The 16,984-nt window shown below is 36.2% G+C and overlaps 2 protein-coding genes across 2 annotated transcripts in view; one reads left to right on the forward strand and one right to left on the reverse strand.

Annotated features, from left to right (window-relative positions):
• actn3b (actinin alpha 3b) overlaps nt 1–16,984 on the forward strand; it is a 701,279-nt gene that overhangs the window by 634,599 nt on the left and 49,696 nt on the right. The window lies entirely within an intron of this gene.
• On the reverse strand, nt 4,883–13,806 carry mfap3l (microfibril associated protein 3 like; the record flags this gene model as incomplete). The annotated part of the gene is given in 3 exon segments (NM_001328051.2): nt 4,883–6,491; nt 12,412–12,819; nt 13,677–13,806. Coding segments are annotated over 2 exon segments (1,194 nt in total). The 3' UTR covers nt 4,883–5,610.

Raw genomic sequence — 16,984 nt, forward strand, 5'->3', positions numbered from 1 at the left:
TATATATATATATATATATATATATATATATATATATATTTTCGGGGTTTAACCTTTTATTTTTGATAGGACAGTATAGATAATTGACAGGAAAGCATGGGGAGCAGGGAGAGGGAAAGGATTGGCATAGGACCGCGAGGCGGAATCAAACCCGGGTCGCCGCAAGCAGCGGAGTGTATGTGTCGACGCACTAACCACTACCGCCGACATCCCAAAATATTTTCTTAACTATTATGTTTAAGGTACACTGTCATTCTACAAAAGCACGTAGCAGGGATTAACCCATATAGATTTAAGAGTGAATCATGTAGAAACTCTTTTTTTTTTTATGTACGAGCTCTGCTGCCTGGAATGTTTTGCCCACGATTTTAAAAGAGATTCAAATTGAGCGTGTTTTTAGACGGGGAATTAAAAAGTGTTTGTTTAACAGTTGGTTGAGGATTTTGTTGTGCTGAGTTGTTGAGCTGACGATGTTTACACTCCATTTACTGTATGATTTGCCTGTTCATTTTTTTAAGAATATCGAGGACCACAATGGAAATAGGCCTGTGGCTTTTTTTGTGTATTTTATCCTTGACAGTTTTTAAAAATATTTATGAACTAGTCTAACTGGACTTTTGTATACAGGGTTAGTACGGTTGCTGGAAACCCTGGAAAATGCTTGAGTTTTAATATTGTGTTTTCAAGGTTAGAGAAGTGCTTGGATTTTGTGCTTGAACCTTCTTGAATTTGAAATTGCAAGGCTAGAAATGTGTTTACCGAATGTGCAGATTTAGGAGGCAATCACGCAGAATGCATATTTGCACCTTAAAACACCAAACGCAGTGCTCCGGAATGGTTTAACACAGTTGACACGTTAACTTGCCGCAGTAAACAAAGCCTGCAATGCCTGTAAATAAACAAAAAATAAAAATAATAAAAAGGAATATTGATGAAAGCATGCAAACTATGGTTTCCATATTTGGTGACTGATTTATTTTAAAACAGCTGGCATAGGAACAGTTCATTAATTTGCAGCAAGAATATTCTCAGACTCATAAAGGATTTCATTTGTTATAATTTTGAATAACAATGCACATGAAATATAATGAACGACTGCTCATGAAAGTTTGGTACTTTACCCAAACAAAATCTGATTGTAAACTAATTTTTTGAGGTATCAGCTTTAGGTAAAAGACCAAACTTGAAAAGAAACTTCATCCAATAACTGAACTTTATTTATTTATCAACTTTTTAGCATTTTTAGGTGAACTACCCCAATAAATATATGCTCCAAAGTATTCAACAATTTAGGTTAAATGTTATAGTGTATTTTTTTTGTATCACAAGGGATTTAGATGTGGAAGAAGTACATACGGCATATATAAATGCAATTTACCGTGCTAAAAAAAGCAGAAAAATGCACCTTGAAAGTGCTTGAAAAGTGCTGGAATTTGAAGTTGGAAAAGGCGTAAGAACTCTGTGTATATTTTTGTTAGAATTGTCAAATAAAACCAATTAAAATCAATCAATCGACTAGAGATTTGAGTTAAGCAGTTGAACAGGTGTACCTAATAAAGTGGCCAGTGAGTATGCAAATACAAAGAAATTAAGATTTTGAAATTAGTGTTCAAACTTAGTGTGAAAGTCATAACACAATAAGGGAGAAATAAGTACAACAGTATTTGTGAACCTCAAACAAAGCATCAACATGAGCATTGTGAATTTAAATGAAGGCACAAACACTTGAAATCATGATACACAGCAGCTTTATTTCACTACCTAAAAAAAGAAAAAGAAGAAAGAAAGAAAACAGCAATTTTGAAGAGCACCATGGCCATCGCTTCCACAGACAATCCTGACCAGGAACATTCTTACTGACTAGTGCTTAACCCATTTAGCGAACTATTACCAGTGCTGATGGACTCTGAATGCAGAGAAAAGCAAGATCCACATTGAAGATTTACAACAGTGAAAATAAGAGACGAGAGGTAAGAAGCAAACGGTTTGAGGAAACGTCCAAGCTTTGGGACGCTTAAAGAGATTAAATACTAATGTCGGGAGTCTGAAGTTGAGTTGAATATCAAACAAACACGTATGCAACAGCTCACGCTATAAGGAAGAAACCTAGCTGTGCGTTTGAAATCAAAAGCAGCCCAAGCGCTACCAGTAAAGTATTAACACCATCATTAATTACAGTAACAGCAGAAGGACTCCAGTGGGAACTCGAATAAATGCCTCAAACTGAAATTTCTACACATGTTATCATTGAATCAAGTGTTGAAGCTGTGTTTACCTGCTAAATGATAAATAACACATATCTGACAAGTACACATGAACTAAAGGTTCAAGTCCAGCATCATGCATTCTTCATGCATTAGAAGAGGGAGCGAGAGTTTGGAAACTGCTATGCACATCCCTTCTGAAGTATTTCAGGAACGGTTGATTTATATTGAATGAATAAAATGCATTTTTATTCTTTCAGCCAGTCGTTCGTTCAAATTCATCCGTGAAATGTATTATCCGTCACTACATCCAAAATAATGCTGAGTTAAGCTGCGGTCACACTGCACTATTCTCCCCATAGACTTCCATTCATACGCACGCGAATGCGTCAAACCGGAAACGCAGGGTCATGCGTCAAGTTGCTGCGGTGAAAAGTTCAAGCTTGGTGAACTCTGACCTGCGAAATCGCATCACATGGCTGCGTGAGACCAATCGAGGATCAAAGCATGACCTCTCTGGACAGAAATTTAACACATGGAGCAAATCGCTCGCTTTTTTTAATGTCTGATCATCCTGTTTCATCCCGCCTCTTTTCGCAGAGCCGTACGACAGAATTTCGCACACACAAACTCTAGTGTGCCCGCAGCTTTAGATGTGAGCTGTGAGCTTAGCATCCCTCGGTAGCCCTAGTTTACGTAAACTATGCGAAACAAAAATCACGGGCAAAACTGGGTTTTCTAAATGAATAGAGAACTTCGCCCATAATACATTCAGCATGAGTGTTCATTGTAGTAAGTAGTCAAGCTCAGAAAGAAATACGGTTATTTTTGACCCCAAAATCAAAAAGAATGATGCCATTTTTATTTTAAAATTTGGCTTTGTGATTATCTTCAGCATTTATTTTACCACCAGATTCAGATTTTTGTGTTTATAATTATTGCACACCTGCATTGGCGAATACTGAAATTACAAAACTTCTAGATATTTTTTGTTCTTGACAAATATAGTAATGAGTAGGGGTGTAACGGATCAACCCACAGTTATGAACACACATGACCTGCGGATTAATAAAAATTTTTTACTTGTAGTTTAATCCTAAATCTGTAATGATCATAGAGAGAGATTGCCTCTCATGTCATTCAATCTCATGTATGAAAGCATTTCGGCTTTATATATAATGATGACAGAAGTTATTCGCAGGCCCACACGGAATCTGCGCGTGCAGAATTCTGCAGATTTTTAGCCCATCATTAATTCTGTTTATTTACTTGAGTAAATGTGTGTAATTCTAAATTTATTCAGTTTTTTAATTACTTACAGCAATATTATTGACTATTAGGAAATTGGTCATCTGATTTATGCACAACACAGTTTGTTAAGTAATATGTTCTGTCTTTTAGTAGATAAGTTATATGAGAGACTTGCTTTGTTTACCAAATGAAGTGAATCTCATTGGATTTGCATTTTAAGCATGAAATAAAAAGTAAAACCTTTGAAACTTTTATTTAATGTATTAAGGTTTTAGTTATGATACTCCGCTGGACACTCCCAAAACATACCGGTCAACATTGGGATGTGAAAATAAGGGATATGCCCACCATAATAAGGGATTCCCCCAACATCACCCACCCCCCCCTTAAATAAAACCCCAAATTACTAAATATGTTCATTTTAAGCTGTTTCATTGTAAATAAACAGTTAAATGGTCAGTAATATGTATTAAATTATTATTAACAAAAGAAAAAATATATATACATTAGCAAACAGTTCAGCTTATTAAAATTAATAGCTATTATAATAAAACAGAATCAAGCTATCAACCTCATTAGCCGTTTCTGCACTGTATAATGTGCGTTTTCAACAAGTGTGGAAGGAGGGCTTTTCAGAAATGCAAGATGAAACGCCAGTGTGGATGTGGATTGTTTTCGTTCTAAAATGCTATTTTAAAACTAAGATGTATTAGTGTAAATGGGGCTAACGTGTGTATTTTTCGCGAATAGGTTTGTAAAAGGGGGCGAGGCAGAGGATCGCGGTGCTGGCTCAGCATCGTGACGTCTATCGGCAATGGATGATGGCATCGTCTATCGACCTAACCCTAATACTTATGCAACAAAAATGATAAATGATGGTGATTTGCATGTTTATTAATCCTTCGAATCGTGGCATTTAAATCTGAAAACGCAAAAATCAAGAAAGAGATGTAGTCTTTAGTCTTTTGAGTTCATTAGGAAGTTATCAGGAGTTAAATAACACAGAAGTACTGGCATGACAGTTCATGGTTTGGATAAAAGATAAAACCACTGATGTTTAAGGTAAAGATTAAAATCACCATCGTATGCATTTAACTTGACGCTCAAACTGAAAGTTGTATGCAGCAATTACATTATTTAACCAATAGGTGGCGACAACCAGCCATCAAAAATATGTCACTGAATAATTCTTCAAAAAGGATCATCTAGCAATGAAACCAAGGCTTATGAGTGCATGACTGAAGCATTTATTGAAAAGGAGACTAAAAAATAAATTTGGGTCGTTAAAATTATGTTAGATTTCTACATTTAGTGTTATCAGCAATAGTGAATTTCTCACAGTACTGAATATAGTACTGTTTATTTTTATTCAGCCGATTATTTCTTCATTGTATTTTTGATAAAATTACAGCTTCTCCGTTCTTTTTGTTAAATCCAAAAGTTTCTTGCAGAGTTTTGTTTTTGTAATAAATGAAAAGCAAATGACATTTGTCTCCTCCCTTTTTGGTGATCCGAACCGTGAGATTTGTGATCCGTTACACCCCTAGTGACAGGAACAACATTTTATGCATTGTTATAACTTTTGGGAAACATCTGTTAAAATGCCACAATTCAATGCAATAGATCTGGATTGTGACTTATTAGCGATCATCTCATAATTCAAAATGCTAATGCAAGTCTGCATCGATTTTCTTGTATTTTTATTTTTGCAAATGATAGCACTGAACGAATATAAATGCTTAAATACATTTTAAATGTATATTTTTAGAAATTCTTTAACTAAACACAGTACCAAAAACTGCATTTTACAAATTGCAAATTTGCAATAACTTTTTTGGGGGGAAAAAAAGGGTTAAATCTAAACGATTGTAATGAAAATTTCCCAATTCAATGCAAAAAACAATCTATGGGTTTTATTTATTGTGTTTAAGCAAAAAAATTCAACTACGAATTTTTCTCCCAATTGATTTCAAGGTGAAATATGAACCGAACATTCGAGTTTCGAGAGATCAAACACAAAAACGCAGCTCTTCATCTTGTTTTAAGATGACTAAATAGAAAGCAATTTCTTCTGAAAAGAACAAAAACACAAACCTTGACCTTTTCTTGCCCCAAAGCAAATGCATAGCGAGGTCATAATCCTTCCTTCAGGATATTACACATGGCTTTCATAAATGACTTGGGTTTTCTTTGTAGCACCACCCTCTTGAACAGACTCCTCCTTGTTTTCCTGCTCAACAGACTCCTCCACCAGAGGCAGCTGAGCCAATGGGGGTGGAGAGGTGGAGCCTATTTCAGAAAGGGGTGGGGCTTCTATGTTACAGCATCCTGGTGATGTTAACTGCGGATGAACCGAAACCTGAATGGCGATGTGTTGAGGCTGCTCATGAAGCGAGGCGTCGTCTGAGTCTGCGGCTGGAGACTCGCTGCGCTCACGCTCGCGCAAAATAGTAAAAACATCAGCAGGATTGCTAGCGGCCACCGCGCCGTGTCCATCGAGACTCTCGGGGGCTTGCCGAACAAAAGTGTGTCTCATTTCCTCCACGCCGACCACTTCCAGGATCTCCTCCATGAATGTGCGGCAGTTCATGATTAGCGGCGGGAGCGGGATGCTGCGCGCTAACTCCTCGATGTAGCGCGCAAACTCCATGGTTTTGAACTGCGTGACTTTCGCTAGCTCCAGCGTTTTCGCCGAGGTGATGATAGGAATGCGCTTTGCGATCTCGAAGGCCTTTTGGAGTTTTTCTGCACCTTCCGTGCGGAAGAATTCGTTGATGGCCTTCTCGGTTTTCTTGAGATGGCTGCTCATCATGCAGAGGCGCGTGATGTTGAGGATCATTATGATGGTGAACGTCACCAGACACACCACCATGTAGTAAACGCCCATGTCTCCGTTGGTGAAGACCACGCGGAGGGTCACCGTGCAGTTGGCCGTGCCATGAGAGTTGGACGCCACGCACGTGTATTTCCCGCGGTCTGCAAACGTGATGCTGGTGATGTTGAGGACGCCGCTGTCCAGAATCCACCATTTACCATCTGCAGGAAATAAAAGCAGCACAAAGTCACAAACTCTGCAGGCTGAAGGTTTTGTTTGTTGTGTTTATTATGGGTGGGAATTAGTGTTGTCACGATACTGGAATTCGATCTAGAAACGTCCATTTCCCGCTAACATTTAAGCGCTGTCGAGCACGTTCTTAAACAGCGCTGATTGGCCATTGTGTTCACATGCTCAACAGAAATGACTGTGATTGGCCGTGAAGGTCATCATTTCACCAAACTTGCCGCTGTTTAACATATGCTATATATTTTTTGTTTTCACAAGCTTTGGAGACGTAACATAAATTCCGCTATTAAAAAATAGATCACCTATAGCTTTTGTCATGAGCCACGGCTGCGTTCAAAATGGCATAAGTGTTTTCAAAGTGTACTACGAAAGGAATGCAATCGTCAATATGTAGATTGCTAATACTGAACTGTAAAAAAAAATACTTTGAATGCAAATTACACCTAAGAGAGATGACTTTAATGTTTTTTTTTTTAAATAATTCTGAATTTTAATGTTGGAACATTCAAAAGGAATAGGGCTGAGGGCAGGTAACTGGAAATAGAACACGGCCAGGAACTCTGCTTCTAACTACAGCTCTAGAGGTGTAGTTGCAAGCATACAACTTTGTGATGCAGTTTGCAAATGTTCATTGAAAGATTTGGAAAACGCTAAATTAACAGACTATGATTGTAATGATGAAACTTGCGATCTTAGTTGGCTAACGACGGCTTTCGGAAACGCACCCCAGGTTCTTATTCAAAAAAGAGAGCATTACTTAGCATTTACTTTCTTTTTTTACAATCTTTTCATAAATACATGTCTTCAGACCAAATATATTTACATAAAAATTGTATTTGGAAATTAGGTTACAATTTATGCACTGATCCAGGGTTAGCTTCATTTTCATTTGAAAAGTAAAAAGCTGGACACTAAACCTGGTTCAAAATGCTGAGCAAATTTAAAAACTAGTTCAAATCAATACGTCTATTTTTAGCACTAGACTCAACCTTTTCCTCAGTATTTGCTTACTGGCGGCAGCAGCCTGAAATCATTCAATCAGACCTTTACAAAACATTATGCAAGTGAATTCCTCATACTTTCACCAATAGTCAGCAGCTAAAAGTCAATAACATGAAAACTACTTTCCATTTACAATCATAATGCCAAATCCAGGCCTTATCGAGAATGAATATCACGCACTGATGAATTGACTCACGTTTTGCTTTTTAGCTGATTTAAATCAAGGTCTCTTCGGTTTCAACACTGCCAGTAGTGTTTCAGAGCTAGTTAGCTAGTAAGTCTTTCACAACTGACAACAAACAATCCAAACCATTCCTGATGACAAACCGAATTCCACTCCACATTTTTTAAATACTCAGCTTTAGTATAGTCAAATGACTTGCAAATAATGACTTTAAGGCAACTATTTTTTTTTAAACAGGCTCATTTTGCCTAGATCTCAAAGCACATTTAGCTTAGCATAGATCATTGAATCGGTTTAGACCATTAGCATTTCATATAAAAATGACCTAAAGTTTAGATCATTTTCCTGTTTAAAGATTGACTCTTCAATAATTACATCGTCTACTAAGACCAACAAAACTGTAGCACCACATTCACACGGGGCGTCAGTGACAAAGCTTCCCACTCACTTTGAATGGGTGACGTCAGGCATTGCCGAACTGCATTGTGGATCCGTCAGCGCCGCTTCAGAGGCGTTGCTCGCTGCAGAAGTTGGGACTAGCTCAACTTTTAAGCGCTGACAAAAGCGTCAGACAATCACATCGCTGTTTGCAAATACACCAGCTAGACAGTGGCCTATCGCTAACTGAATTTCATTGGCTGACGCTTCTATGACGATTGCTTCAGCCCCAACTTCAGACACGCCTTCAGTCCAGAGTTGACTGAATTACAAGATGCTAATGGTCTAATCCAATTCAATTGTCTATGCTAAGCTAAGCTAAAAGTGCTCCTGGCAGAGCGAAGATTGGCTGAATAGATTAAAAAATGTAAAAAATAAAATAAAATTTATTCATTAAAAAATATTTAACTCTAGGAGAGCAGTAAAAGGAGCATATTTTTAAAAAAAAAAAAGTAGTTTGTTTCTTAAATGTTTTGTCCATAGCTTTAGCTATAAAGGGAATTATATAATTATATAATTTTACTGCTTTTACTAGTGTCACAGATTAGTTTTAACATTTTTTTAATCTTTTCAGGTGATCTTCGAGTCTGGTGGAAGCACTTTTAGTTTAGCTTAGCATAGATAATTGAATCGGATTAGACCATTAGCATCTTGTAATTCAATAAATGTCCTGTTTAACGCTTGACTCTTGTGTAGTTACTTTTTTGTTGGTCTTAGTACACGATGTAATTACAGAAGAGTCAATTTTGAACAGGAAAATTATCTAAACCTTGTCATTTTTATGCAAAATGCTAACGGTCTAATCCAACTCAATGATCTATACTAAGCTAAGCTAAAAATGCTCCGACCAGACCCGAAGATCACTTGATTAAAAAATGTTAAAACTAAACTATTAAACTCTAGGAGAGCTGCAAAATGAGCATATTTTTAAAAATAGGTCGAGTGTTCCTTTAAAGCTGAAGCTACGCCCAAAAACATTTGTCGAATAATAATAAACTGAAAGTATAAACTCAAGCATGCATGTCAATCTATTCACATATGCTTTGCAAGTTAAAACATGTCAAATGGTTTAGGCACACTAGTCCTTCACACAATGACACACCCAGACAATTAACAACACACACAAACATGAATAGCAGCGAGGTTCCCATGACACTTAAAAAAAAAAAAAAAAAAAAAAACCGCTGTCAGTTTTCTCTTTCACCAAGCCCGTCATCAGTAATCCTCCAAATGTCACTCATCAGCTGGGAATTAGAGAGTCACGTTTTATATCAGCAGATTTAAAGATCAAAACGTTGCATAACAGATAAATCTCAACATCTCACAAGAGAGTGAATGCAATAAATAATGGCGAAAAACTACTAACACTGTGCTAACACTACTGTGATCATTCCCAAAATTAACAATTTTTTTTTTTTTAAATGTGTATTTATTCAAATTTTAAATAAATAAATAAAAAATTAGCAATAACTCCAAAGGAAACCTATCATTAAGAGTTTTAACTTTTGAAATTTATTCATTTATTTTCTTGTCGGCTTAGTCCCTTTATTAATCCGGGGAATGAACCACCAACTTATCCAGCAAGTTTTTACGCAGCGGATGCCCTTCCAGCTGCAACCCATCGCTGGGAAACATCCACACACACACATACTCATACACTACAGACAATTTAGCCTACCCAATTCACCTGTACCGCATGTCTTTGGACTGTGGGGGAAACCGGAGCACCCGGAGGAAACCCACACGAAGGCAGGGAGAACATGCAAACTCCACACAGAAACGCCAACTGAGCCGAGGTTCGAACCAGCGACTTTCTTGCTGTGAGCCGACAGCACTACCTACTGCGCCACTGCCTCGCCCTTTTGAAATTTAATCAACTAAAAATAAGTTTGAATACAATTTGACACCAAAACAGATGGAAAGTGTTTCCAAGAAAAATCTTATTCATATATACTTCCTTATGATCCTGTAGCATTTATCAGTTTGTAATATGTAAGGTACCCGACAAAAGTCTTGTCATGAATTCCAATTGTAAGAGCAACAAATAATAACTCGACTTCTAGTTTGTCATTTGGAAAAGTGGCAGAAGGTGGATTTTTCTGATGAATCATCTGTTAAACTGCTTCCCAATCACAGATACTGCAGAAGACCTACTGGAGCCCACATGGAGCCAAGATTCTCACACAAATCAGTCAAGTTTGGTAAAGGAAAAATCATGGTTTGGGGCTACATTCAGTATGGGGACATTTGTGCTGCCCATTACATTACAAACCACAGGAGAGGGCAAATTCTACAGCAGGATAGCGCTCCTTGTCATACTTCAGCCTCCACATCAAAGCTCCTGAAAGCAAAGAAGGTCAAGCTGCTCCAGGATTGGCCAGCCCAGTCACCAGACATGAACATTATTGAGCATGTCTGGGGTAAGATGAAGGAGGAGGCAGTGAAGATGAATCCAAATAATCTTGATGAACTCTGGGAGTCCTGCAGGAACGCTGTCTTTGCCATTCCAGATGACTTTATTAATCAGTGATTTGAGTCATGTCAGAGATGTATGAATGCAGTCCTCCAAGCTCATGATGGAGTCAGACACATCATTCATTCTGTTTCCACTGCAGCATGACTTTATATTCTATACTGGACATTATTTCTGTTAAGTGACGAGACTTTACTGTCCTGATTAAATAATTACAAGTCAAGGCATGATCACATGTTTACTGTGGTAAAATTAAGCGTAATCTAGAGGCCTTTGCCTTTCATATAAGCCCTTTCTGATACCAAATGATCAACTAGAAGTCAAGTTATTAGTAGTTGTTCTTAAAACTTACACAGTCGACAAGACTTTAGTTAGGTAGTGTACAATACTGTTCAAAAAGCTGGGTTATGAAATCATTTTTAAGAAATGTACACTATTATCCAGCAAAGATGCATTAATGGAATCAAATAAGTGATTATGTCACAAAAGTTGTGTTCTTTTGAAGGTTACAGTATCCTGAAATTTAGATTTGCATTACATAGATAAAATTACAGATTTAAAAAATATTCAATCATTTAAATTTGTAATATTATTTCACTGTTTTTACTGTAGTTTTGATCAAACAAACACAGTCTTGATACTTCTGTAAAAAAAAATTTTCTTATAGCGTACTCCTAAAGCTTACAATAATGAGATTATTGGGTTTGTTGTGTCTATTTGGTCTCAATAAAACATCTTTACACTTAGCTGGGGAAAATCAATACCTCAACACTATCTGCCATATTTGATTATAATGGAAGTTAACTCCATTACATGAAGTGCACAGAGATACGGGAACAGTAAATCAGATAGACAGATGGATGCACACGATAATCAGATGGATGGATGGATGGATGGATGGATGGATGGATGGATGGATGGATGGATGGATGGATGGATGGATGGATGGATGGATGGATGGATGGGTATATAGGTAGGTCGAACGACAGACAGACAGACAGACAGACAGACAGACAGACAGACAGACAGACAGACAGACAGACAGACAGACAGACAGACAGACAGACAGATAGATAGATAGATAGATAGATAGATAGATAGATAGATAGATAGATAGATAGATAGATAGATAGATAGATAGATAGATAGATAGATAGTCATGTGGATGGATGGATAGATGGATGGATGGATGGATGGATGGATAGTCATGTGGATGGATGAATGGATGGATAGTCATGTGGATAGACAGACAGATAGATAGATAGATAGATAGATAGACAGACAGATAGATAGATAGATAGATAGATAGATAGATAGATAGATAGATAGATAGATAGATAGATAGATAGATAGATAGATAGATAGATAGATAGATAGATAGATAGATAGATAGATAGATAGATAGATAGTCATGTGGATGGATGGATAGATGGATGGATGGATGGATGGATGGATGGATGGATGGATGGATGGATAGTCATGTGGATGGATGAATGGATGGATAGTCATGTGGATAGACAGACAGATAGATAGATAGATAGATAGATAGATAGATAGATAGATAGATAGATAGATAGATAGATAGATAGATAGATAGATAGATAGTCATGTGGATGGATGGATGGATGGATGGATGGATGGATGGATGGATAGTCATGTGGATGGATGAATGGATGGATAGTCATGTGGATAGACAGATAGATAGATGATAGATAGATAGATAGATAGATAGATAGATAGATAGATAGATAGATAGATAGATAGATAGATAGATAGATTTTCACTGTAAACGTACCACTTTTCTTTGTGTCGAGCAGGTGTCCGTGTGAGTTGAACCACTGGACATTAGGGAAAGGGTCACCGGTGACATTACAGTCAATTAAAGCGCAGTTTCCCTCACGGGCGATGATCTGGCTGGTCTTGGTGACCACCACAGGGATCGAACCTGCACCGTTGGCCTCCGTCCTGTTCTCTCCTCCCTCTCCATCCACCGCTGTGATGTTCAAAGCCCCTGCTGCACAGAAACTAATCACGGATGCTAAATAAATGATCACGTATCCGTTCACCCTCTTCATTTTCAATGGCTCTCCGTAACAATGGGATGTCATTCTCCACCGGTCCTCATGTTACAGTCACTGGTTATCTGCAAACCGGACCGCACAGGGAACCCAAGCTTGGCATGAACATTCCTGTGGATGCACTCCTGGAAAAGATAAAATGATTGGAAATAAATGCATTAGATTTGACAAGGATATTAGGGCATTTATGTAAAGTTGTGAGCAAAAAGATGCGACTCCTCGTTTGATCTTATCAAAACAAGAACAACAAGCTGTAAAAATATAAGAAATGACGCATATTAGAGAGAAGGAAATCAAGATACAATGGTACAAGTGTCAAACCAAAAACACTTGACTAACTTTGTTCATTTCCACCTTGCATATTTAACGTCTTATTTGATGTTTTTACACAATTATTAAAGGATAAACCTCATCATGACTACATTTATGGGGGAAATGAACGGAAATCGTCTTATTTTAAGTTTAAAACTAACAAATAACGTGATTATTAAGGTTAGCTTCTTGTAATATTAGCTAATGCTATTTTAAAACATCCACCAAGCAACAAAACAATCTGTCTTACGAAATCATCAAAACATAAACCAAGATTAAACTTATGTTACTTAATAGCGATATTTACCCAGTTTTAATGTCTTAAATCATACCTGACAGGCTAAAATGAGCTGAAAGCAGCTCAAGCTAACAGCGGCTAACAAACGTTGACGTTAGTCATATGACTATCCGCTAAGGAGGAATCCACGTTAAAATGCTGAATATTTATCAAACCCAAATGCTTTAAACTCACTCTCCAGCATAGATGTATTAAATTAACCTGTAATGTTTACATGTAAATCATGCGGATGTCAAAATACACAGTCGTAATGTGACCGCAGAACATGCCGCTAGCATAATAGCCGAAAAACATCCGCGTTTCCCTTTGTTCAATTTCGCTAAACGGTAACAAATTCAATCGTTTACTCGATTACAAAAACGTAAAACTCACAACATGATGGTTCCTCTCGTTATCTCCGGATGTTCGTCCTGATATGAGCACAGTCGAAGCTCACACGAGCCTCTGAATTGCCTGTTTAATGGGTTTGGTTTGTCAGTTGTGACTTGACTACCAGTCGAGACTCAATAATCTCTTCAGAAATCCACACAGAGCCAAAAATATATAACGTTATATATAATAAACTACTCGACAGAAGGCGTTATGTGTGCCCTGTAACTCCTCCTATATTCTCTGCACGTCTGCTTTCAATTCCTCTTTTGTTTTTGACTCATTTGACCCAGTTTTTTTCGGTAGTTGCTTGTGAATTTGAGCTGACTTCTTAACCCAGTTTGTTTTACTTCCTCTTTGCATGCATTGCATTTGTTGCATATCTTACAGTAAATGTTAAACCTTTTCCTGGTTGTGTAGAGAAAAAGTGATGTTAAAATGAAGTTCAGTATACATTAGTACATTTTTCCTATTATTTCTCCTGATGTTTAGTTCATATTTTACATTATTTACATTTTTACTTACAGTAATTGACATCATATCCAAGAATATCAAATGGACATGGTGTTATTTTAAGCACCCATAATATAAATAGTAATCATAGTATCTTAATGTGACATCACAAATACATTAGGTTATTTGCTATGTCCTTTGACCAATGTAAGATTTTTCCTAAGTTTGATGCATGAAATAAAACCTGTTAAAAGAAAAGCTCTTGTTAAAACACTAAAAACAATGCTAATGCTAATAAGCTATTTCAGTAGCTATAGTGCATTTTCGCTGGTAAAGTTTGCTTAATGTTTACATTATTTGTCACACACTGGTATTACAATAAATATTTTATTTCAATACTATCCAGGAACCATTTTAAAGTCAAATGGATAGTGTATACCATATAATTTAAGCATGTATGTCAATACATTAACTTAAATATGGTAATCCTTCAATACAATATAGTATTTCAAAAGTATGTGACGTCACAATCCATATCAAAAATACTATAGTAATTCATAATAAATACTGATGTGCTTTTAAACCATACTACAGTAAAGTGTATTATACTGCAGACCTATACACTCACCGGCCACTTTATTAGGTACACTTAACTGCAAATTTCTAATTAGCCAATTACATGGTAGCAACTCAATGCATTTGAGCATGTAGACATGATCAAGACAATCTGATATAATATAATATAATATAATATAATATAATATAATATAATATAATATAATAAATATAATATAATAAATATAATATAGTATAATATAATATAATAAATATAATATAATATAATAAATATAATATAATAAATATAACATAATATAATATAATAAATATAATATAATATAATATAATAAATATAATATAATATAGTATAATAAATATAATATAATATAATATAATATAATATAATATAATATAATATAATATAACAAAATAAATATAATATAATATAATATAATATAATATAATATAATATAATATAATATAATAAATATAATAAATATAATATAATATAATATTTCCCACATGAGAAAATACCAGTCATTTATAGTAAACTCTGTTTTTGAATTGTTCTTTAGTAACATACACTCACAGGCCACTTTATTAGGTACATAATGTATATAATATATTAATCAATGTATTATTTATATTTGCTTTTCCATTGGACAAATCCCAAAATTTCCCAAACATCTGACATGCATGTCATTCATTATAACCTGAAATCAAGCCTGTAAATGTAAAAGCTCACTGTTCATCATTTATCTTTCCACCTCTGTCACACTGCCGACTTCACACTTCAGACATGCAGTTTAAGGATTAACTGCCTTTGCTTTTCCAGTGTCCAACCACATCACAGCACTTTGACCATCTATTATAACCAGCGTGTCAGACTAATAAAACCTCTAGAAAGCCACGTACGCACTATTAATCTTGCTTTCAAAACACTTATGAGTGCATAATGCACAACACCGCCAGGACTTATCACAGTCATCTGAGTGTGTGTGTGTGTGTGTGCATGTGTGTGATTGAGAGATTGTTAAACACTTTCCCTGAGTAGTGTACACAAAGGATCTGTTGTTTAGCAGAAACAAACACACACACAGTGTAAATACCAAAGGTTAAGGAGCTTCATTCTGCATTGTTGAAGTCTACAAGTTCTCCGTTGACTTTCAAACAATGTGTGGGATTTTATGAATTTATAAAAGGCAAAGCTTTCATAAAATAACCAACTACATGTATTATTACATGCAATAACTTAGTTAATTAACCATGTTATGCCGAGATCATGTTTCGAGTGTGTAAGACGGCTTGTTGCATGTGTGTTAGCACAAAAGATCATGTTTTGAGTGTGTAAGATGGCTTGTTGCATGTGTGCGTAGATTTTACGCACAGAAGATCATGTTTTGAGTGTGTAAGATGGTTTGTTGCATGTGTGTTAACAATTGTGTGTGTAAAAGATCATGTTTTGAGTGTGTAAGATGGCTTGATGCATGTGTGTTAATAGTGTTGCGCACAAAAGATCATGTTTTGAGTGTGTAAGATGGCTTGTTGCATGTGTGTTAATAGTGTTGCGCACAAAAGATCATCATGTTTTGAGTGTGTAAGATGGCATGTTGCATGTGTGTTAACAATTGTGTGTGTAAAAGATCATGTTTTCAGTGTGTAAGATGGATTGTTGCATGTGTTTTAACAATTCTGTGTGTAAAAGATCATGTTTTCAGTGTGTAAGATGGCTTGTTGCATGTGTGTTAACAATTCTGCGCACAAAAGATCATGTTTTGAGTGTGTAAGATGGCTTGTTGCATGTGTGTTAACAGTGTTGCGCACAAAAGATCATGTTTTGAGTGTGTAAGATGGTTTGTTGCATGTGTGTTAACAATTGTGTGTGTAAAAGATCATGTTTTGAGTGTGTAAGATGGCTTGTTGCATGTGTGTTAACAGTGTTGCGCACAAAAGATCATGTTTTGAGTGTGTAAGATGGTTTGTTGCATGTGTGTTAACAATTGTGTGTGTAAAAGATCATGTTTTGAGTGTGTAAGATGGCTTGTTGCATGTGTGTTAATAGTGTTGCGCACAAAAGATCATGTTTTGAGTGTGTAAGATGGTTTGTTGCATGTGTGTTAACAATTGTGTGTGTAAAAGATCATGTTTTCAGTGTGTAAGATGGCTTGTTGCATGTGTGCGTAGATTTTACGCACAGAAGATCATGTTTTGAGTGTGTAAGATGGTTTGTTGCATGTGTGTTAACAATTGTATGTGTAAAAGATCATGTTTTGAGTGTGTAAGATGGCATGTTGCATGTG

The sequence above is a fragment of the Danio rerio genome, chromosome 7 (genome assembly GCF_052040795.2).
Source record: "Danio rerio strain M-AB ecotype USA chromosome 7, GRCz13ab, whole genome shotgun sequence".
NCBI lineage: Eukaryota > Metazoa > Chordata > Actinopteri > Cypriniformes > Danionidae > Danio > Danio rerio.